This window comes from Drosophila innubila (genome assembly GCF_004354385.1).
Source record: "Drosophila innubila isolate TH190305 chromosome 2R unlocalized genomic scaffold, UK_Dinn_1.0 1_C_2R, whole genome shotgun sequence".
In the NCBI taxonomy this organism is placed as follows: domain Eukaryota; kingdom Metazoa; phylum Arthropoda; class Insecta; order Diptera; family Drosophilidae; genus Drosophila; species Drosophila innubila.
This window is the reverse complement of record NW_022995374.1, coordinates 7,704,599-7,718,913: the sequence shown is the minus strand read 5'-3', so window position 1 is coordinate 7,718,913 and position 14,315 is coordinate 7,704,599. Positions and strand designations below refer to the sequence as shown.

At 38.5% G+C, this 14,315-nt stretch overlaps 4 protein-coding genes and 1 long non-coding RNA gene across 6 annotated transcripts; 1 reads left to right on the top strand and 4 right to left on the bottom strand.

The window, feature by feature from the left end:
* Positions 1-245: 245 nt before the first annotated feature.
* Positions 246-3,631, top strand: LOC117785128. Its single transcript, XM_034623031.1, has 5 exons — positions 246-985; positions 1,512-2,088; positions 2,324-2,394; positions 2,459-2,748; positions 2,808-3,631. Exons 1-5 carry the CDS (start codon positions 321-323, stop codon positions 3,041-3,043), a joined length of 1,839 nt encoding a protein of 612 aa, XP_034478922.1. The 5' UTR covers positions 246-320; the 3' UTR covers positions 3,044-3,631.
* Positions 3,632-4,255: 624 nt separating this feature from the next.
* LOC117784486 lies at positions 4,256-14,315 on the bottom strand. Of its 2 annotated transcripts, none has more exons than XM_034622239.1 (7): positions 14,166-14,315; positions 7,612-7,846; positions 7,308-7,550; positions 7,153-7,247; positions 5,564-7,091; positions 5,259-5,494; positions 4,256-5,190 (listed from the first exon to the last, which is right to left on the bottom strand). In XM_034622239.1, the coding sequence occupies exons 1-7, from the start codon at positions 14,174-14,176 to the stop codon at positions 5,022-5,024; spliced, it is 2,517 nt and encodes an 838-aa protein (XP_034478130.1). In that variant the 5' UTR covers positions 14,177-14,315; the 3' UTR covers positions 4,256-5,021. The 2 variants fall into 2 exon arrangements, with proteins under 2 accessions (XP_034478130.1, XP_034478129.1); XM_034622238.1 differs by lacking the exon at positions 14,166-14,315 and adding an exon at positions 7,931-8,205.
* LOC117784489 lies at positions 8,703-9,270 on the bottom strand. The gene is made up of 2 exons (XR_004617425.1): positions 9,076-9,270; positions 8,703-9,013 (listed from the first exon to the last, which is right to left on the bottom strand). It is a non-coding gene; the product is annotated as an uncharacterized LOC117784489 (long non-coding RNA).
* LOC117784487 lies at positions 9,804-10,825 on the bottom strand. Its single transcript, XM_034622240.1, has 3 exons — positions 10,359-10,825; positions 10,183-10,298; positions 9,804-10,120 (listed from the first exon to the last, which is right to left on the bottom strand). Exons 1-3 carry the CDS (start codon positions 10,377-10,379, stop codon positions 9,871-9,873), a joined length of 387 nt encoding a protein of 128 aa, XP_034478131.1. The 5' UTR covers positions 10,380-10,825; the 3' UTR covers positions 9,804-9,870.
* On the bottom strand, positions 10,907-11,853 carry LOC117784488. The gene is made up of 3 exons (XM_034622241.1): positions 11,447-11,853; positions 11,265-11,392; positions 10,907-11,212 (listed from the first exon to the last, which is right to left on the bottom strand). Exons 1-3 carry the CDS (start codon positions 11,456-11,458, stop codon positions 10,987-10,989), a joined length of 366 nt encoding a protein of 121 aa, XP_034478132.1. The 5' UTR covers positions 11,459-11,853; the 3' UTR covers positions 10,907-10,986.

Genomic DNA, 14,315 nt, shown 5'->3' with positions numbered 1-14,315 from the left:
CATAAAATACAGGTGAACATTTTAAGGGAGGTTTGAAGCTCGTCACTTCTCGAGAAGAGAAGTTATAAAATTAGTTTTAAAAAAAAATATCGTCAAAAATTTTAAAAATCTATCTGCAACATTTAAAATAATTCAAAAAAGGTACTTTTTTCGATATACCTTTTTGGAAATGTACCTGCGTTGTTAGGTAAAGAAAATCGAGCCAGATGGGTAATTTTTACTCGGTGGCAACCTTCGGCTTAAGACTCTGTCTCACTTCGACGGAATTGTGAAAGGTGGAAGTTTTCCACAAACAAAAATAGCTAACAAATTCGCACAGAATGCACAAAAGTGCGCCACCTTGGCATTGTGTGTGCACTGCCTCTGCCACGACAGCAGTAGCAGCAGCAGAAAAAAGTTTACAAAGCAGCGACACTGTTAGTGCCACAACGAAATCAGTGATAAGGTCTGCAATGTGCGCAGCATCATTATCAACATCAACCCCTGCCCCCGCCCCCGCCTCCCACAGTATTCAATGGTTGCTGCTATTGCTGATGCTCTCACTGCACGCAGCGCCGGCCATTTGCACCCACATCAGTGGCGAATTCCACACGGCCGACTTCTTTCAGTTCCTCATCAAGTTTGGCTTTCAGAAGGCCGATCCGCCCACTCCGCGCAGTGTTGAGTCCTACGGCTATATATACGGCAATGTGACGTCACAGGACAAGTACAGCGCACCCGTCACGCTCGTTGTGCTGGACAAGTCCACATTTATAGACTTCTATAGCAATCGCAGCTATCGCAACAGGGAAACAGCCTGTTCCCGCATGTTCTCCCGCCTGCAGCGGGTCGTCTACGATCCCGACTGCAATCCTCAGGGCAAGCGTGACTTTCTACGCCGTGTGCCCTGTTCTCAAGGCGAGCTATGCGTCGACGAGGATGCACCCTCGAATGTCATAGAAGACCATCAGTTTACCTATGTTATCAGTTTGGAAACGGAACCACGGTAAGTCATATCGGAGTACAGTCTATTGACAGAAGTTATCAGTTATCAGTTGTCCGATAAGCAGCCGCCTGGCCACTCTATCATTATAGGTGTTCCCTTATTTCTTAGATTTCCATGATAAGCATAGACCGGCAGCTGACTTGGTGTTTCAATTTCGTAATTTAATACCATTATTTGTGTAAATATCATAAACACTAGACCAAAAGATGTTTGTATAAATCAGGGCCGTAACGATTATAATTTTTTGAATAAATTTGATTAAATTATTGTTATTAATTTGATCATTTTTATTATAAAAATATTTATTAAACATTTTTTAATTACTAATAATTTGTTGTTTTTTATTATATAGACTTAAATAAGCTGTATTTTATTACCTTTCCTTGATTCCATTTTTTTTAATAAAATATAAATTTTTATAATCGATTCATTTTGCTCAATACAAAGTTCAGGGAAAATTCATATTATCAGGGAAAAGCACACATTAATTGTCTCATTATTCCATTTACTTTTTCTTCTACTTTAGCTTCTGGTATGTTGCTTTGGTGGCCTGTTATCGCAATCGGACAACCTGCCAGTGGCATTCCCACGAGAATCTGGCCAGACTGAGCAATCGGAGCAGCAGTATCCTCAGCACATTGCAATACAATATCAATTTGGTGAATCAGCATCCCAAAAACAAAGCTGCACATTTGCTGACCTTTCAGTACTCGTACGATCAGCAGAATCTGCTGGAAATGTACCTAATCTTCATGCTTGTCTATATTGTGTTACTCCCAATGCAAATCTATGCTGTGCGCCGTCAGAAGCATCCAGTGACCAAATTGTTTACACTCAGCCTGATCAGTGAGTTTATCAGTTTGTCGCTCATCACTGTGCATCTCATTCTCTATGCGGACAATGGGGTAGGAGAACCGAAAATGCAGGCAGCTGGCGATGTTCTGGACATTCTCAGCCGCACCACGTTTATGCTGATCCTCCTGCTGCTGGCCAAGGGATGGGCAGTGACCAGACAGCAAATCAGTCGCACCGGCTGGATCATATTAATGTCAATTTGGGTGCCATACTGTGCGTTCCACATATTTCTCTACATCTGGGATCGGGTAAGTTGGAGGGAAAATTATCCACATTCTTTCCGGTTAATTTATATTTTATTTATCCATCGATAAGTTTACTTTGTCATAACGATTATGATTTTTAAAATAAAAATTTCAGAATACATAATCTTCATTCGATTTAATTTTTTCAAATAGAAACTTTTACTCTTATTTTAAATTTGTATAGCTAAGTAAAACTTTTACTTTCAATTTTTAATAATACAAATTTATTTAATTGCAGACGGAGGTGGATATTATATCAGATATTGATGAATACCAGACCTGGCCCGGCTGGATTGTTTTAATCCTGCGGTAAGTTAATCAATGCATGATTTCTCACCAGTTGTTATAATTATTTGATCCTTCTTTATCACAGCACTTCGTTTATGATGTGGTTCCTGTATGAGCTGCGTAATACCATGAAATATGAGCATTCCAGCAAGAAGCTAGATTTTCTATTGCATTTGGGCGCCTCCAGTTTGGTATGGTTCATCTATCTGCCGATTGTGGCCATTGTGGCGTTGCAGGTTAGTCCCATGTGGCGCTATAAGCTGCTGCAAGGCATCACCAATTCAGCCGACTGCATGGCCTATTGTGTGATGACCGGTCTACTGTGGCCCAATCGAGCTGGCCAATATCTTCTCCTGGCAGGCACTAAATATGCAGGTAAGTCAATTAATCTATCGTATCATGTGTCCCCGTTATAAACATTTCTCGTTTGTCAGGCATGGATGAGCTAGATGAGTTCAACGAGGCGCCACATATTGTGCGCGAACGAGAACTTCGCCGCAACTCACCGCCAGATGATATATCCATAGGGACGAGCAGTGGTGCTGGAGGACGGGGCATGGTGCTGTCCACGAGTATACCACATTCGCTCAATGGCGATTTGCTGGACGCAGAGGATTTGGCTGCCGAGTTACTCACTGATTTGAATAAGAATAGTCATATTGTGGCATAGTTTGTCAAAGATTGATAATAATCAACGGCAGCAACGGGTTAATTACTAAGCTTAGTAGTCAAATGTGCTAAATGAAGAAACGCAAGAATGTTAATCATACTACACTACACATACCTATACGAGTATATTATATATTATATTTACATACATACATATATTATTAAATAGTTATATATTCCACATAGACATACATATATATGTATATAGTTTTTAGCCGCCTACAACGAAGTCAGCGAGAGTGCAAAGTGCAGCAAAGATTGTTGTGTGATTTATCATATATTATACTTATGCTTGAATTTATAATTAGTTTTTTTTCATGAGATAAGCAAACGTAGAATACTTACGCATAGATTGACAAAGAAAACGCTTGAGAATTATTTGATTGTGGTATCATCATAAGGTTACATTTTAATAAATATATTTAAGCTCAACATGCATGTCGGACACTATCATTCATATGTAGCTAAAATAGTATTTTGATAAGAACAAATAGTTGTGTATGAGAATTAAATGATAAGAAAACGAAATACAAATAATAAAAAAACGAAGATGAATGTGAATTAAATAAATCAATCATTTTTCAATATACATTTATTGATTGTGAAGTTATTTAAATTGTTTCTTATTTGTAGATAACTCTTGACTTGTTATTATCTAATCTTCTTCAACCGATTTCACATTACTGGAAGCCTGTTGTCATCGTTGGATTCTGATACCGTCATCGTTAGTTAGCTCTTCAGTAACATCTGCATCGGCTTTTTGGTTATCATGAACGGGACAATTTGGATTAACTAACAGTGGCTTATCTGAAACTGTATCGTAATACAAGATGCATTCGAATCCTCTCTAAGATCCTTAGTTCATATAACAAAATCCCGTTGATATTTTTGAAATTATTTATCAATTCTGATCTGATAATTAAATAAATTACGCTTTAAAAATGTTTTTTTTTAACTTTTATTTTTAAAAACTCTAACACACACATTTAAAGACATGCATGGTATTAATTAGTGTAAGTATTGTATATAATTCAGTGATATAAATTATTCTGCTTTATAATATTGTTTTTAATTTTTTCTAAAATCAACCCGAACTCGTAAAATATTGAATATTTGTTAATGTATTGCACACTTTTCTAATAAGCAGCTGCTTTTTACAGTGCTGCTACATGTAAACATACACATAATTATAAACACAGAGCATATTCATAAACATATTATTTATGCATAGGTTTATATAGCATTTTCTATACACATCGACGGCATTTGCATTTAAATTGGCACTATGCGCTTAGTATTTATCCGATTTGTAAGTTCGATAGGTTCATAATTAATACCAAGACAGCACATTAAGATTAAAATAAAAATTAATAAATTGCATTTAATATCCCAGTAATAACGACATTCCTATGGCATTAAAAAGGTCATCAAATGCACCATAATAAAAAATAATACAACTATAATAAGATTTTGTACTTTACATCAATGGAACAAAACGAAAATAAATGGAAGGAAGGACTTTTGCAAAAAGCTATGCAAATGAGCTTAAGAATAGAAAAATAGTTGTTAAACTATGCCACGTTTACACAGTGTGTGAAAATTTGTCTCTAGGAGAGTTACAATCGTCAACACATAGTAACGCAGACTGAGATGGCAAAGTAAGTTACAGTTACAACGGATGGCATTAAATTGGCTTGGGGGCTGCCCTTAGACACGCCCCATGTAACATCTGGACATTATCTGTAAGTTTTTGGCTAAGCTTGCGAGTATTTAATGTATGTATTTACAGTACAATATGCTTAATTCCACATTCAACTTTAACACATAAACTGGTGCATTTATTGCATATTATAAAACTAGATTCTTATTTTGTCAATTTACGCCAAGTCTGGGGCTGTTATCTTGAATGTGCAATTAAGTATTGTGGCAATTAAGCGAATTACACTGTAAATCTTTAACTGGTATCTGAAATCTGTAATCTACAAGAGCAAGTAGGAATGATCACGTTCCAGACGTGACTTGGCGCGCATTTGAATGTTCCCAATTGGATCCGATGGTGGAGGAATGCCATTGATCTGATGTGTTGGCTCCTTGTAGAAGAACTCTGTGCGTCCGCACTTGTACCCATAAAAGACAGAGTCATGGGATCTAAAAAGGATTGTAAAATATCTTTAAAACTAATGTCTTTGTTACAAAAGTCTATATATTTCACTTACCGGAGTATCAAATCGGTGAGTTGACCGCTCGGCTGCTGCAGATCCCGATGCATGCTCTCCAGCGTGGTCAGTTCCAGTGGATTCCATGGCCCATTTCGCTGCAGTGCATCCCACTTGGCATCAATGCACATGAAGCTATAGTTGCTGCCATCCCGCTTGTCGCCTTCCACATTGACATTCAATGTTTGATTCAGCAGAGATTCCATATGCGGAAATTTAGCCACGCAAATGTCAAACTTGAATACAAAACGAAAAGGGAACCTTAATCAGAAATCCTTCTAGTACTCTAGAAAAATAGAACTCACCATCTTTTGGACAATTGTCTGTTGACGGCAGGCGCCCTCTTCCATCAGCAGGAGCAGCGTCATGTTCTGTTGCCCACATATATACAGCTCCGTTCGCTGCAGTCCATCCGATTGGCCGGATAAGTGTGCTGGCGGTGCATTGGAGAAGGCAGCCAGCGCATCGACTGCATCCTCGCATTTAAGGGAGCTGCGACGCGGAAATACTTTACTACTGGTCAGCGGTGTCTGTATCTCAATGGGCGTGGTCTCGTTTAAGGCCAGCACCGACAGCTTAGCCATTAGTGGCGTCAATGGAACACCACCGCCGCCGACACGACGCTGGCCGAGAGCTGCATCCACGTTGCTCGACTCGCCAGCTGGTTTGAGGGGCAGACACATGGCACGTTTATCCATCGGTGTCTTTGCTGCTATGTTTAGATTACGATCTGCTTCATCGGCGGATGCCGCCTGTTGTCGCATGTGCTCGTCCAGCTTTTGAATTTCCATGTTGAACTCCTGGAACTCCGCAACGAGAGCTGCCAATTCGTCATCCTGTGCCGCCTGCTCACTGGCAACGCCCCACAGCTTGCGATACTGCTCCAGAAACTGTTGGAACAAGCTGCGCGATATCTGCTGTCCGTTGGCATTGAAAACCGGATAGGTGGGATCTCCGATGGTCCGTGAGCTGCTGCGCTCGTCGTTCTCTATGTAGTCCGGAGAGGGATCGTTACTAACGTCGGCGACATCGTTGCCATTGCGATTCACATCCGTCTTGAAGCTGGTCGTGAAGTGTCCGAGCTTCTTGGAGATGGCACGCAAGGCGTCTTGCAAATCAGCGGAGGATTTGCGACGCGTCAGCTGCTTGTGCGGATTGGTAATAAAGTTCTGAAAGAACTTTTCCACATCCAGCTTGAGTGAGTTTCGACGAGAGTTTGATGCCGTTGCCGACTTGCCGTTGGAATTGTGTGCGTCGGCATCCTGCTCATCGGGATTGGCGCAAATGGACATGACGTTGGCCACCGGCAGCACCTTGTTCTCTGTCATGGGCGTGTTGCAGACGCTCGTGCGTCCAATGAACTCCGGATACGAGTCCGTCTCATCGAAATTGATCGAAGCAATGCCCGACTCTGGCAGCTCCTTGCTGTGCAGACTCTTCAAGCGCAACGGCAGATGGGTTGGTCGCATTGACTTGGGTCTGGCAGTCGGCAGCTCCACTGCTTTCATTGTATCCGTATCCGTTGCCTGTTCCTCCTCGGGAATGTGGGTGAAGATCAGCGACTTGTCGCGCTTAAGCTTTCGCTTAGCATACTGAAATGGCAACGCTCCCTGTCCCAACTGTGTTGTCGTCGTTTGCAGATTCTGAGCACGTTGTGCTTCCGCGGCCAGCTTGCCATATTGCTGCTGCTCCACATACACCACCAGCATTTGGACACCGTTTGGTATGTGAAACTGTTGCATGTTCAGCTGCTCAGCCGTGGTGCGAACGTGACGAGGATCTGTCAGCACCAATTGCTTGGTCACCACATCTCCCAGCTGGGAGGCAACCACTCTGCAAGACAAGTCAATCATTGTTAGCATAAATTATAATTTTTCAGCTGGTATCAACTTACTTGTTGTGGTAGAGAATGGCGCCTCCGAGGATGCCCTTTGTTTGCTGGCAGCTCTGCAGCGTCTGTATGGCCTCCAGATAAATATGACTGGCGGTCTAAGGAATGCAACATGGTTATCCTTTAAATATCAGTTTAAATTCAAGCTATGTACTCACCTTGGGCATGCGCAGCTTGGGTACATTCTGGAATGTGTTGCCATTGCGTTGAAGCATCGGCAGATATGTCTCAAAGATGTGGTATAGTTTCTCGCTGAGATTCCGACTGTGCTGCTGGGCGGGCTGTGAGTACTGTTCATGCAGTGACTGCAAGTCGCGATGAAAGAACTTCAAAAGGGAACTCAATAGATTCGCCCGATGCTGCAGCAGCTGATCCGCAATGTTCCGATCTGTGCCCACAGCCTAAAAAGGTAACAGGTTAGTCAAGTGATTTCAAAAGCTTTTTTTTCTAATCTTTACTCACCAGGGTAAATCGACCAAACTCCTTGAGCACGAACTTGCCATTTTGCAGAGCCAGAATGCGCGGTTTGAAGAAGCAATCCTTGAGGAAGTACGATGTGCCCATCAGCTGGCCACATAACGCCACCTTCTGAGTGTCCGAAACCCAACTGGGATGAAAATAGAGCACCGCGGCAATGGGATCATCTGCCTCGTCCTTCAGACACTCTGTGTCATAGACAAACACAATCATTGTCTCTCTGCGTGGAGAAATACAAGCAAGCCAAATCATTAGAGAGCATTTCACATATCGCTTACAGTTTGAGAGCAACTGCTAGTGGCACCTGTCAAGCATGCGGCGTCGCAGCTGGCGCAGCTTTTGTTGTTGTTGCTGCTGCTGTTGCCATCGCTTGTGGCTCGACTTGCGCCACTCTTTAAACATTTGGGCAGAGTAAAACAGCGAGTGACAAAAAGGAGAGCGAGAGAGAGAGAGATAGAGAGTCCAATATTGTTGGCTAATTCAAGTCAAAAGCTGCATCGTGGCGACTTATCACATCCCTCGCAGCGTTGATAATAAGTACTCGCAAGTCAGTCAGTCAACACGCCAATGGCACAGAAACTCAACTGAAATTGCCAGCTGGCTGGCTGATAAATATGATATGAGGTGCTAAACAGTCTCGCAGCATTGTTTGAAATTTCGCTCACGCTTCTCGAGGGCAGTTTGAGCGGTGCAGGTGCAGGGGAACTAAGGTGAGGCGAGGTGAAATCGCCGTTTATTACGCCGTTAATTTATTACCGCTGCTGTGCTTCAATTAAATATGCGTTTTGTAACTCAAATCAAGCGTTTGATATTTGAATGCCACTGTACAATAATAGCAGCCATAATCGATATCGATAACAAGGTCAATTCACATATCAAAATACTATCGACAGCGAGTGACAGTTGGTGCACTTTTACCAAAAATGGTACTTAAATGGTACGTGTACATAAAAATTCGACGTGTATGGAAAGCGTACCTACATGTACCTATATGTACCATTACCTGTGCGTGTACCTTTATTTAATAATTAAAGCATATTTTTGGGCTGGCGTATTAAATAATAAACACACTGAGGTGAAAAGTGAATTCAAATATAGTTTTTTCATTAATTTAAGTATAATTTCAAACGATTAAATTCAATTCTAACCAGCTGCCGACATTAGAGCTCTGGCACTTACTGGTACGGCTAGAGGCGGTGGTGGTTTGCCTTTGCCATCGTATGTATACTTTGCCACATATCCATTGCGTCCAGCCTCGTATATTACCACAAGAGTGCCACCTTGTTCTTCAAAAGCCTGATTGATCGTTCCCTTTACCTCCAATTCTCCGGGGGAAATCTCTTGCACTGTCTCCTTTTGCCAACTTGTGCCATCCGGATGTAGAATACTGTGTGAGCAATTCAATAAATTAGCTCAAGCTCTTAAAGTGACTTCCCGACATTAGCGTACCTCAACACATATCGATCATTAGACGGTTCCAGCAGGAAACCATTTTCATTATTGATTTTTGGAACGATCAATGCAGACTCCACAAACGTAAAGTAAGCAAACAGAACAAAAGTCCACTAAAGATACATATGTAACTCTATTAATCACAAAACAACAAAGACATCCCACTAACTCACCGGTCTTAAGATTTTCGACATTTTGACTTACACACCTCCCAATCGCGACTGACTTTCTCAATCCCATCTTCGCATATTTAAATGACCAAAAGACTGAGAAAACCAGTTCCAAATCGGTGAGAACAGTGAGTTAACAATAAGTCATGGAACTCAAATTAAAACTAATGACAGCTACGAATCCTCCCACAAAATAGCATCAATAGATCTCAAGAGGTGTTCGCGGAATAAGCTAAAAACAAATAATCACCATGCATTTTAGCACTGACACGAGATATTTGAAGCTGGGATTTCTGCCGGACTTAATAATAATAATTAAGAGAACATAATTATTTCAGCGTATCTAAAAGCTATTGCTAATAATTTTCCTTCAGTATCAAATTAAAAATGATGTATACAATGAATGCTAAGTATAAATACAATTACAAGTAATTTGTTTGTGTATGGAAAGCGTACCTACATATACCTATATGTACCATTACCTGTGCGTGTACCTTTATTTAATAATTAAAGCATACTTCTGGGCTGGCGTATTAAATAATGAACACACTTAGGTGAAAAGTGAAATCAAATATACTTCGTTCATTTTAAATCTATTTTCAAGCGAATACAATATTCAATTCTAACCAGCTGCAGACATTAGAGATTTGGCACTTAAAAAAAATGGTTGGAATGGCGGCGGTGTTGGTTTGCCTGTGCCATCGTATGTATACTTTGCCACATATCCATTGCGTCCAGCCTCGTATATTACCACAAGAGTGCCACCTTGATCTTCAAAAGCCTGATTGATCGTTCCCTTTACCTCTAATTCTCCGGGTGAAACCTCTTGCACTGTCTCCTCTCGCCAACTTGTGCCATCCGGATGTCGAATACTGTGTGAGCAATTCAACAAATTAGCTCAAGCTCTTAGAGTGACTTCCGGACATTAGCGTACCTCAAGACATATCCATCATTAGATGGTTCCAGCAGGAAACCATTTTCATTATTGATTCTCGGAACGATCAATGCAGACTCCACAAACGCAAAGTAAGCAAACAGAACAAAAGTCCACTAAAGATACATATGTAAATCTATTAACCACAAAACACCAAAAACATTCCACTAACTCACCGATCTTAACATTTTCGACATTTTGACTTACACACCTCCCAATCGCGACTGACTTTCTCAATCCCATCTTCGCATATTTAAATGACCAAAAGACTGAGAAAACCAGTTCCAAATCGATGAGAACAGTGAGTTAACAAAAAGTCATGGAACTCAAATAAAAACTAATGACAGCTACGAATCCTCCCACAAAATAGCATAAGCTGTGCAAAAAATATGGGGGGAAATAGCTTAATTACTCATCTTTTTGAATTGAACCCGATCTCAAGAGGTGTTCGCTGAATAAGCTAAAAACAAATTGTGATTTTAATCACTATGCATTTTAGCACTGACACGAGATATTTGACGCTGGGATTTCAGCCGGATTTAATAATAATAATTAAGAGAACATAATTACTTCAGCGTATCTAAAAGCTATAACTAATAATTTCCCTTCACTATCAAATGAAAAATTATATATACAATGAATGCTTAGTATAAATACAATTACAAGTTATTTGTTAAATTTTATTAATTACTGTTAAATTAAAAACAATGTACACTGTTTGATATCTTATTCATTCAAATATTATTGTTATCACTTATCATTATATATCGTTTATAATTTCAGTTTATATTTAAACATTGCTGATTAGCCAACGTTTGATTTAAGAACCGCTGCTGGTAGAAAATGAGGTGTTACTGATCTAAAAATATAAATTCGATACCTAGCAATATATCCACTGCGGCCTGCTTCGTATGTGACTAACAGGTATACGTCGTTTCCCAAGTTCTGTTTATATTGACCCTTGACCTGCAGCTCCCCGGGTGCAATCTCTTTCACAGTCTCGTCACGAAAACCATCAATGCGATTAATACTAACAAGTAAACAAGTGATTGATTTTCCACAACTCATTAAAACAATCTTACGTTAGTTTGTATCCGTCATCAGTTGGCTCCAGCTTAAAATCATTTTTATCTGAATTATCCACAGTTATAGAAGGCACAAGAACTCGAGATGCCGCAAACGTCAAGTTTACAAACACAAAGAAAACTGACTAAAAATATATATTTGAGACAGGCTTACAGAAATGTTCGCGAAATAAACTCACTGCGCTAAACATTCTCAACGTATGAAGTAGTGAAGATCTCAATAACAACTAACTCTTGAAATTCCCACAGCAACTTTATAGCAACCGTTATTAAATATATATGAATAGCTATAATATAAGCACAATTGCAATTCGCATGTATTATAAACAATTACTTGTGCGTCTGGTTGAAAATACTGGTTTATATTACATGAATTGAAAAAATCTGCTTATACTTGATATTCGACATTTTTATAAATATCTTTAATGAATAGTCTAATTTTTAATGGCAACAAATGTATTGATACAAAAATGTTATCATATATGTCCGAAGATCTCAAACTGAACTAACTCTTCAAATAATAGGGGCTGTATTTATATGATAGTAAAAACTTAATTTAACACTTTTTGCAATCGCGTAAAGTTCGAACTAATAAAAAAAAATTCAAAATATGCTTTAATACATATATAAATAATTTGGGTGTTAACTTAATTGTATTGATATAAGTATGATATTATAACTGGTTTTCTACTTGTTTTCTACATTTCCATAATAATACGTTTTGTTTATAACATATATTTGATATTGTATATTATCGAATTGTTGTTAGGCTTCTTTTATTCAATATTGTTGTTCAAAACTTTAGTAACCGATATTAGAAATTAATGAATAGTTATATTATAAATAGAATTGCAATTATAGCATGCATTACAAACAATTACTACTGCTTTATCTTATTTATATGAATTGAAATTTAATAAATCTCTACATCAAATTAACTTTTACTACTAAGAGTGTTAGCTTATTTTAAGGATTTCTATTTTGCGTAGTTAGTTACAGAAGAAGAGAATTGTAAAGAATTTTGGCTTAGCCAACTGAGGACTTAAGAAAAGGTGCTAGCAGACGTTTGTCGCCCAATGAGCCCTTATATATTTGATACTTAGCCACATATCCATTGCGGCCCGCTTCGTAGATGACGAGTAGGTTAACAGCTTTAGGGCCAATAAAAGTCTGCTTATACACGCCATTCACCTGGAGCTCCCCGAGTTCGATCTCTTTCACATTCTCCATAAGATAACCGCTATCATGATTAGCGCTATACGATGAACAATATACGAGATCATTGGATTTCCACAACAATTTGAACCAATCTTACTTTAGTGTGTATTGACCATCCGACGATTCCAATTCAAATCCGTTTTTATCGTCAACTTTAACAGACACAGAAGGCACAAGAATTCGCGATGCCGCAAAAGCCAAGTTGGCAAGGAGAATAAGAACCGCCTAAAGACATATCAGAAACAAGCTAACACAGATGTGCAACAAACTCACTGCGCTAAACATTATTCCCATATGAAACCGCGAAGATCTCAAAAGCAACTAAGTTTCGGCATTCCTGCGACTCGAAATATATATAGAACTGTCAAGTATATAATTTTAAGTACATATATACGAATGCTTGTAGACTAAACTGAATTGCAATTAACATGCAGAACCTGTTACCACACTTTTTAAATAAATAACATAGGTTCAGATCAAGATACTGGTTTTATTATTTTATGAATTGAAATATTATGTTGATATAAAACCTATATTCACATTATATATAAATATTAAATATAAATACTAGGCGCTCTATTTATATGATGGTATAAACTAAATTTTAAAATTTTGCAACTGGTCTTTGCAACTAAATGCATAAAATTGACAATCCGCGCTTAGAGGTCGAACTAATAAAAAACATTCAGTCTGTTTTAATACATAAAGAATTCACATGTTAACTCAATTTTATCAATAAAGGTATATTATAACCTGTTCGCAAGATTTTATTAGTAACCAGTCAAGAAATAAAGCAAATTTACATAAGAATATGTTTTCTTTATAACATATTTTCAAATGAATGCACCAATATGTTCATATATTGCATATTAATGTACTTTTGTATTTTTTTTATACAATTTGGTAAGCAAAAAGTTTAGAAGAAGGTAAGTTACTCATCTTATAAAGTTGAGTCCGATCTCACTAGAGTTCGCGAAGCCGCAAGCGCCAAGTTAAAAAACAAAATTATAACGGTCGGAGCAACAAACATTGTCACTGCATAGTATCGTGAAGATCTCAAACTCAACTAACTCTTCAAATTCTATGAGCTCTATTTATGTATTAGTATAAACTCAATGTTTAACTCTTTGCAACTAGTCTTCGCAACTCAATATATAAAATTAATATTTCACGCTAGAGGTCGAATTAATAAAAAGAAATTCAAAATCTGTTTTAATAGATATAGAAATCGGGTGTTAACTCAATTAAATCAATAAATGTAGGTATATAACAACCTGTTGTCCACAAGATTTTATTAACAAACAGTCAAGAAATATAACAAATTTCCATAAGAATAAGTTTTGTGATAACAAATGTTGAGCTGAATGCACCAATATGTTCACTTAATTCATACTTTTTCCGCATATAAATATGTATGTATGCACCGAAATGTGCATATTTGTTATTGCTTATTATGCTTATCGGCAGATTGTTGTTGGGCTTCTTTTTGTTATTGATTGTTTTTGTGTGCGAATGCCGAGAGGCTGCAGTTCAAAACAATCACAATGAAATACCCTCACATACAGCCCCACAACACCCACACACACACACACATAGAAATTACTGCATACACATACCCACGCATGAAAAATTCACCGCAGTTTTTCTAATTTGTTTCTACGAAAAATTGAATGTACTTACTTTGTAGCCATTTTATTTGCGATGTATTTGTGTTTGTCTCACGGAATATTGCACTTTATTGATTAGATAGTCTCATATTATTTGTAAATAAACTGAGTGTGATACAAACTGCGGTGTAAGTAAAAACCAGACTCTCTCTCTCACTCACTC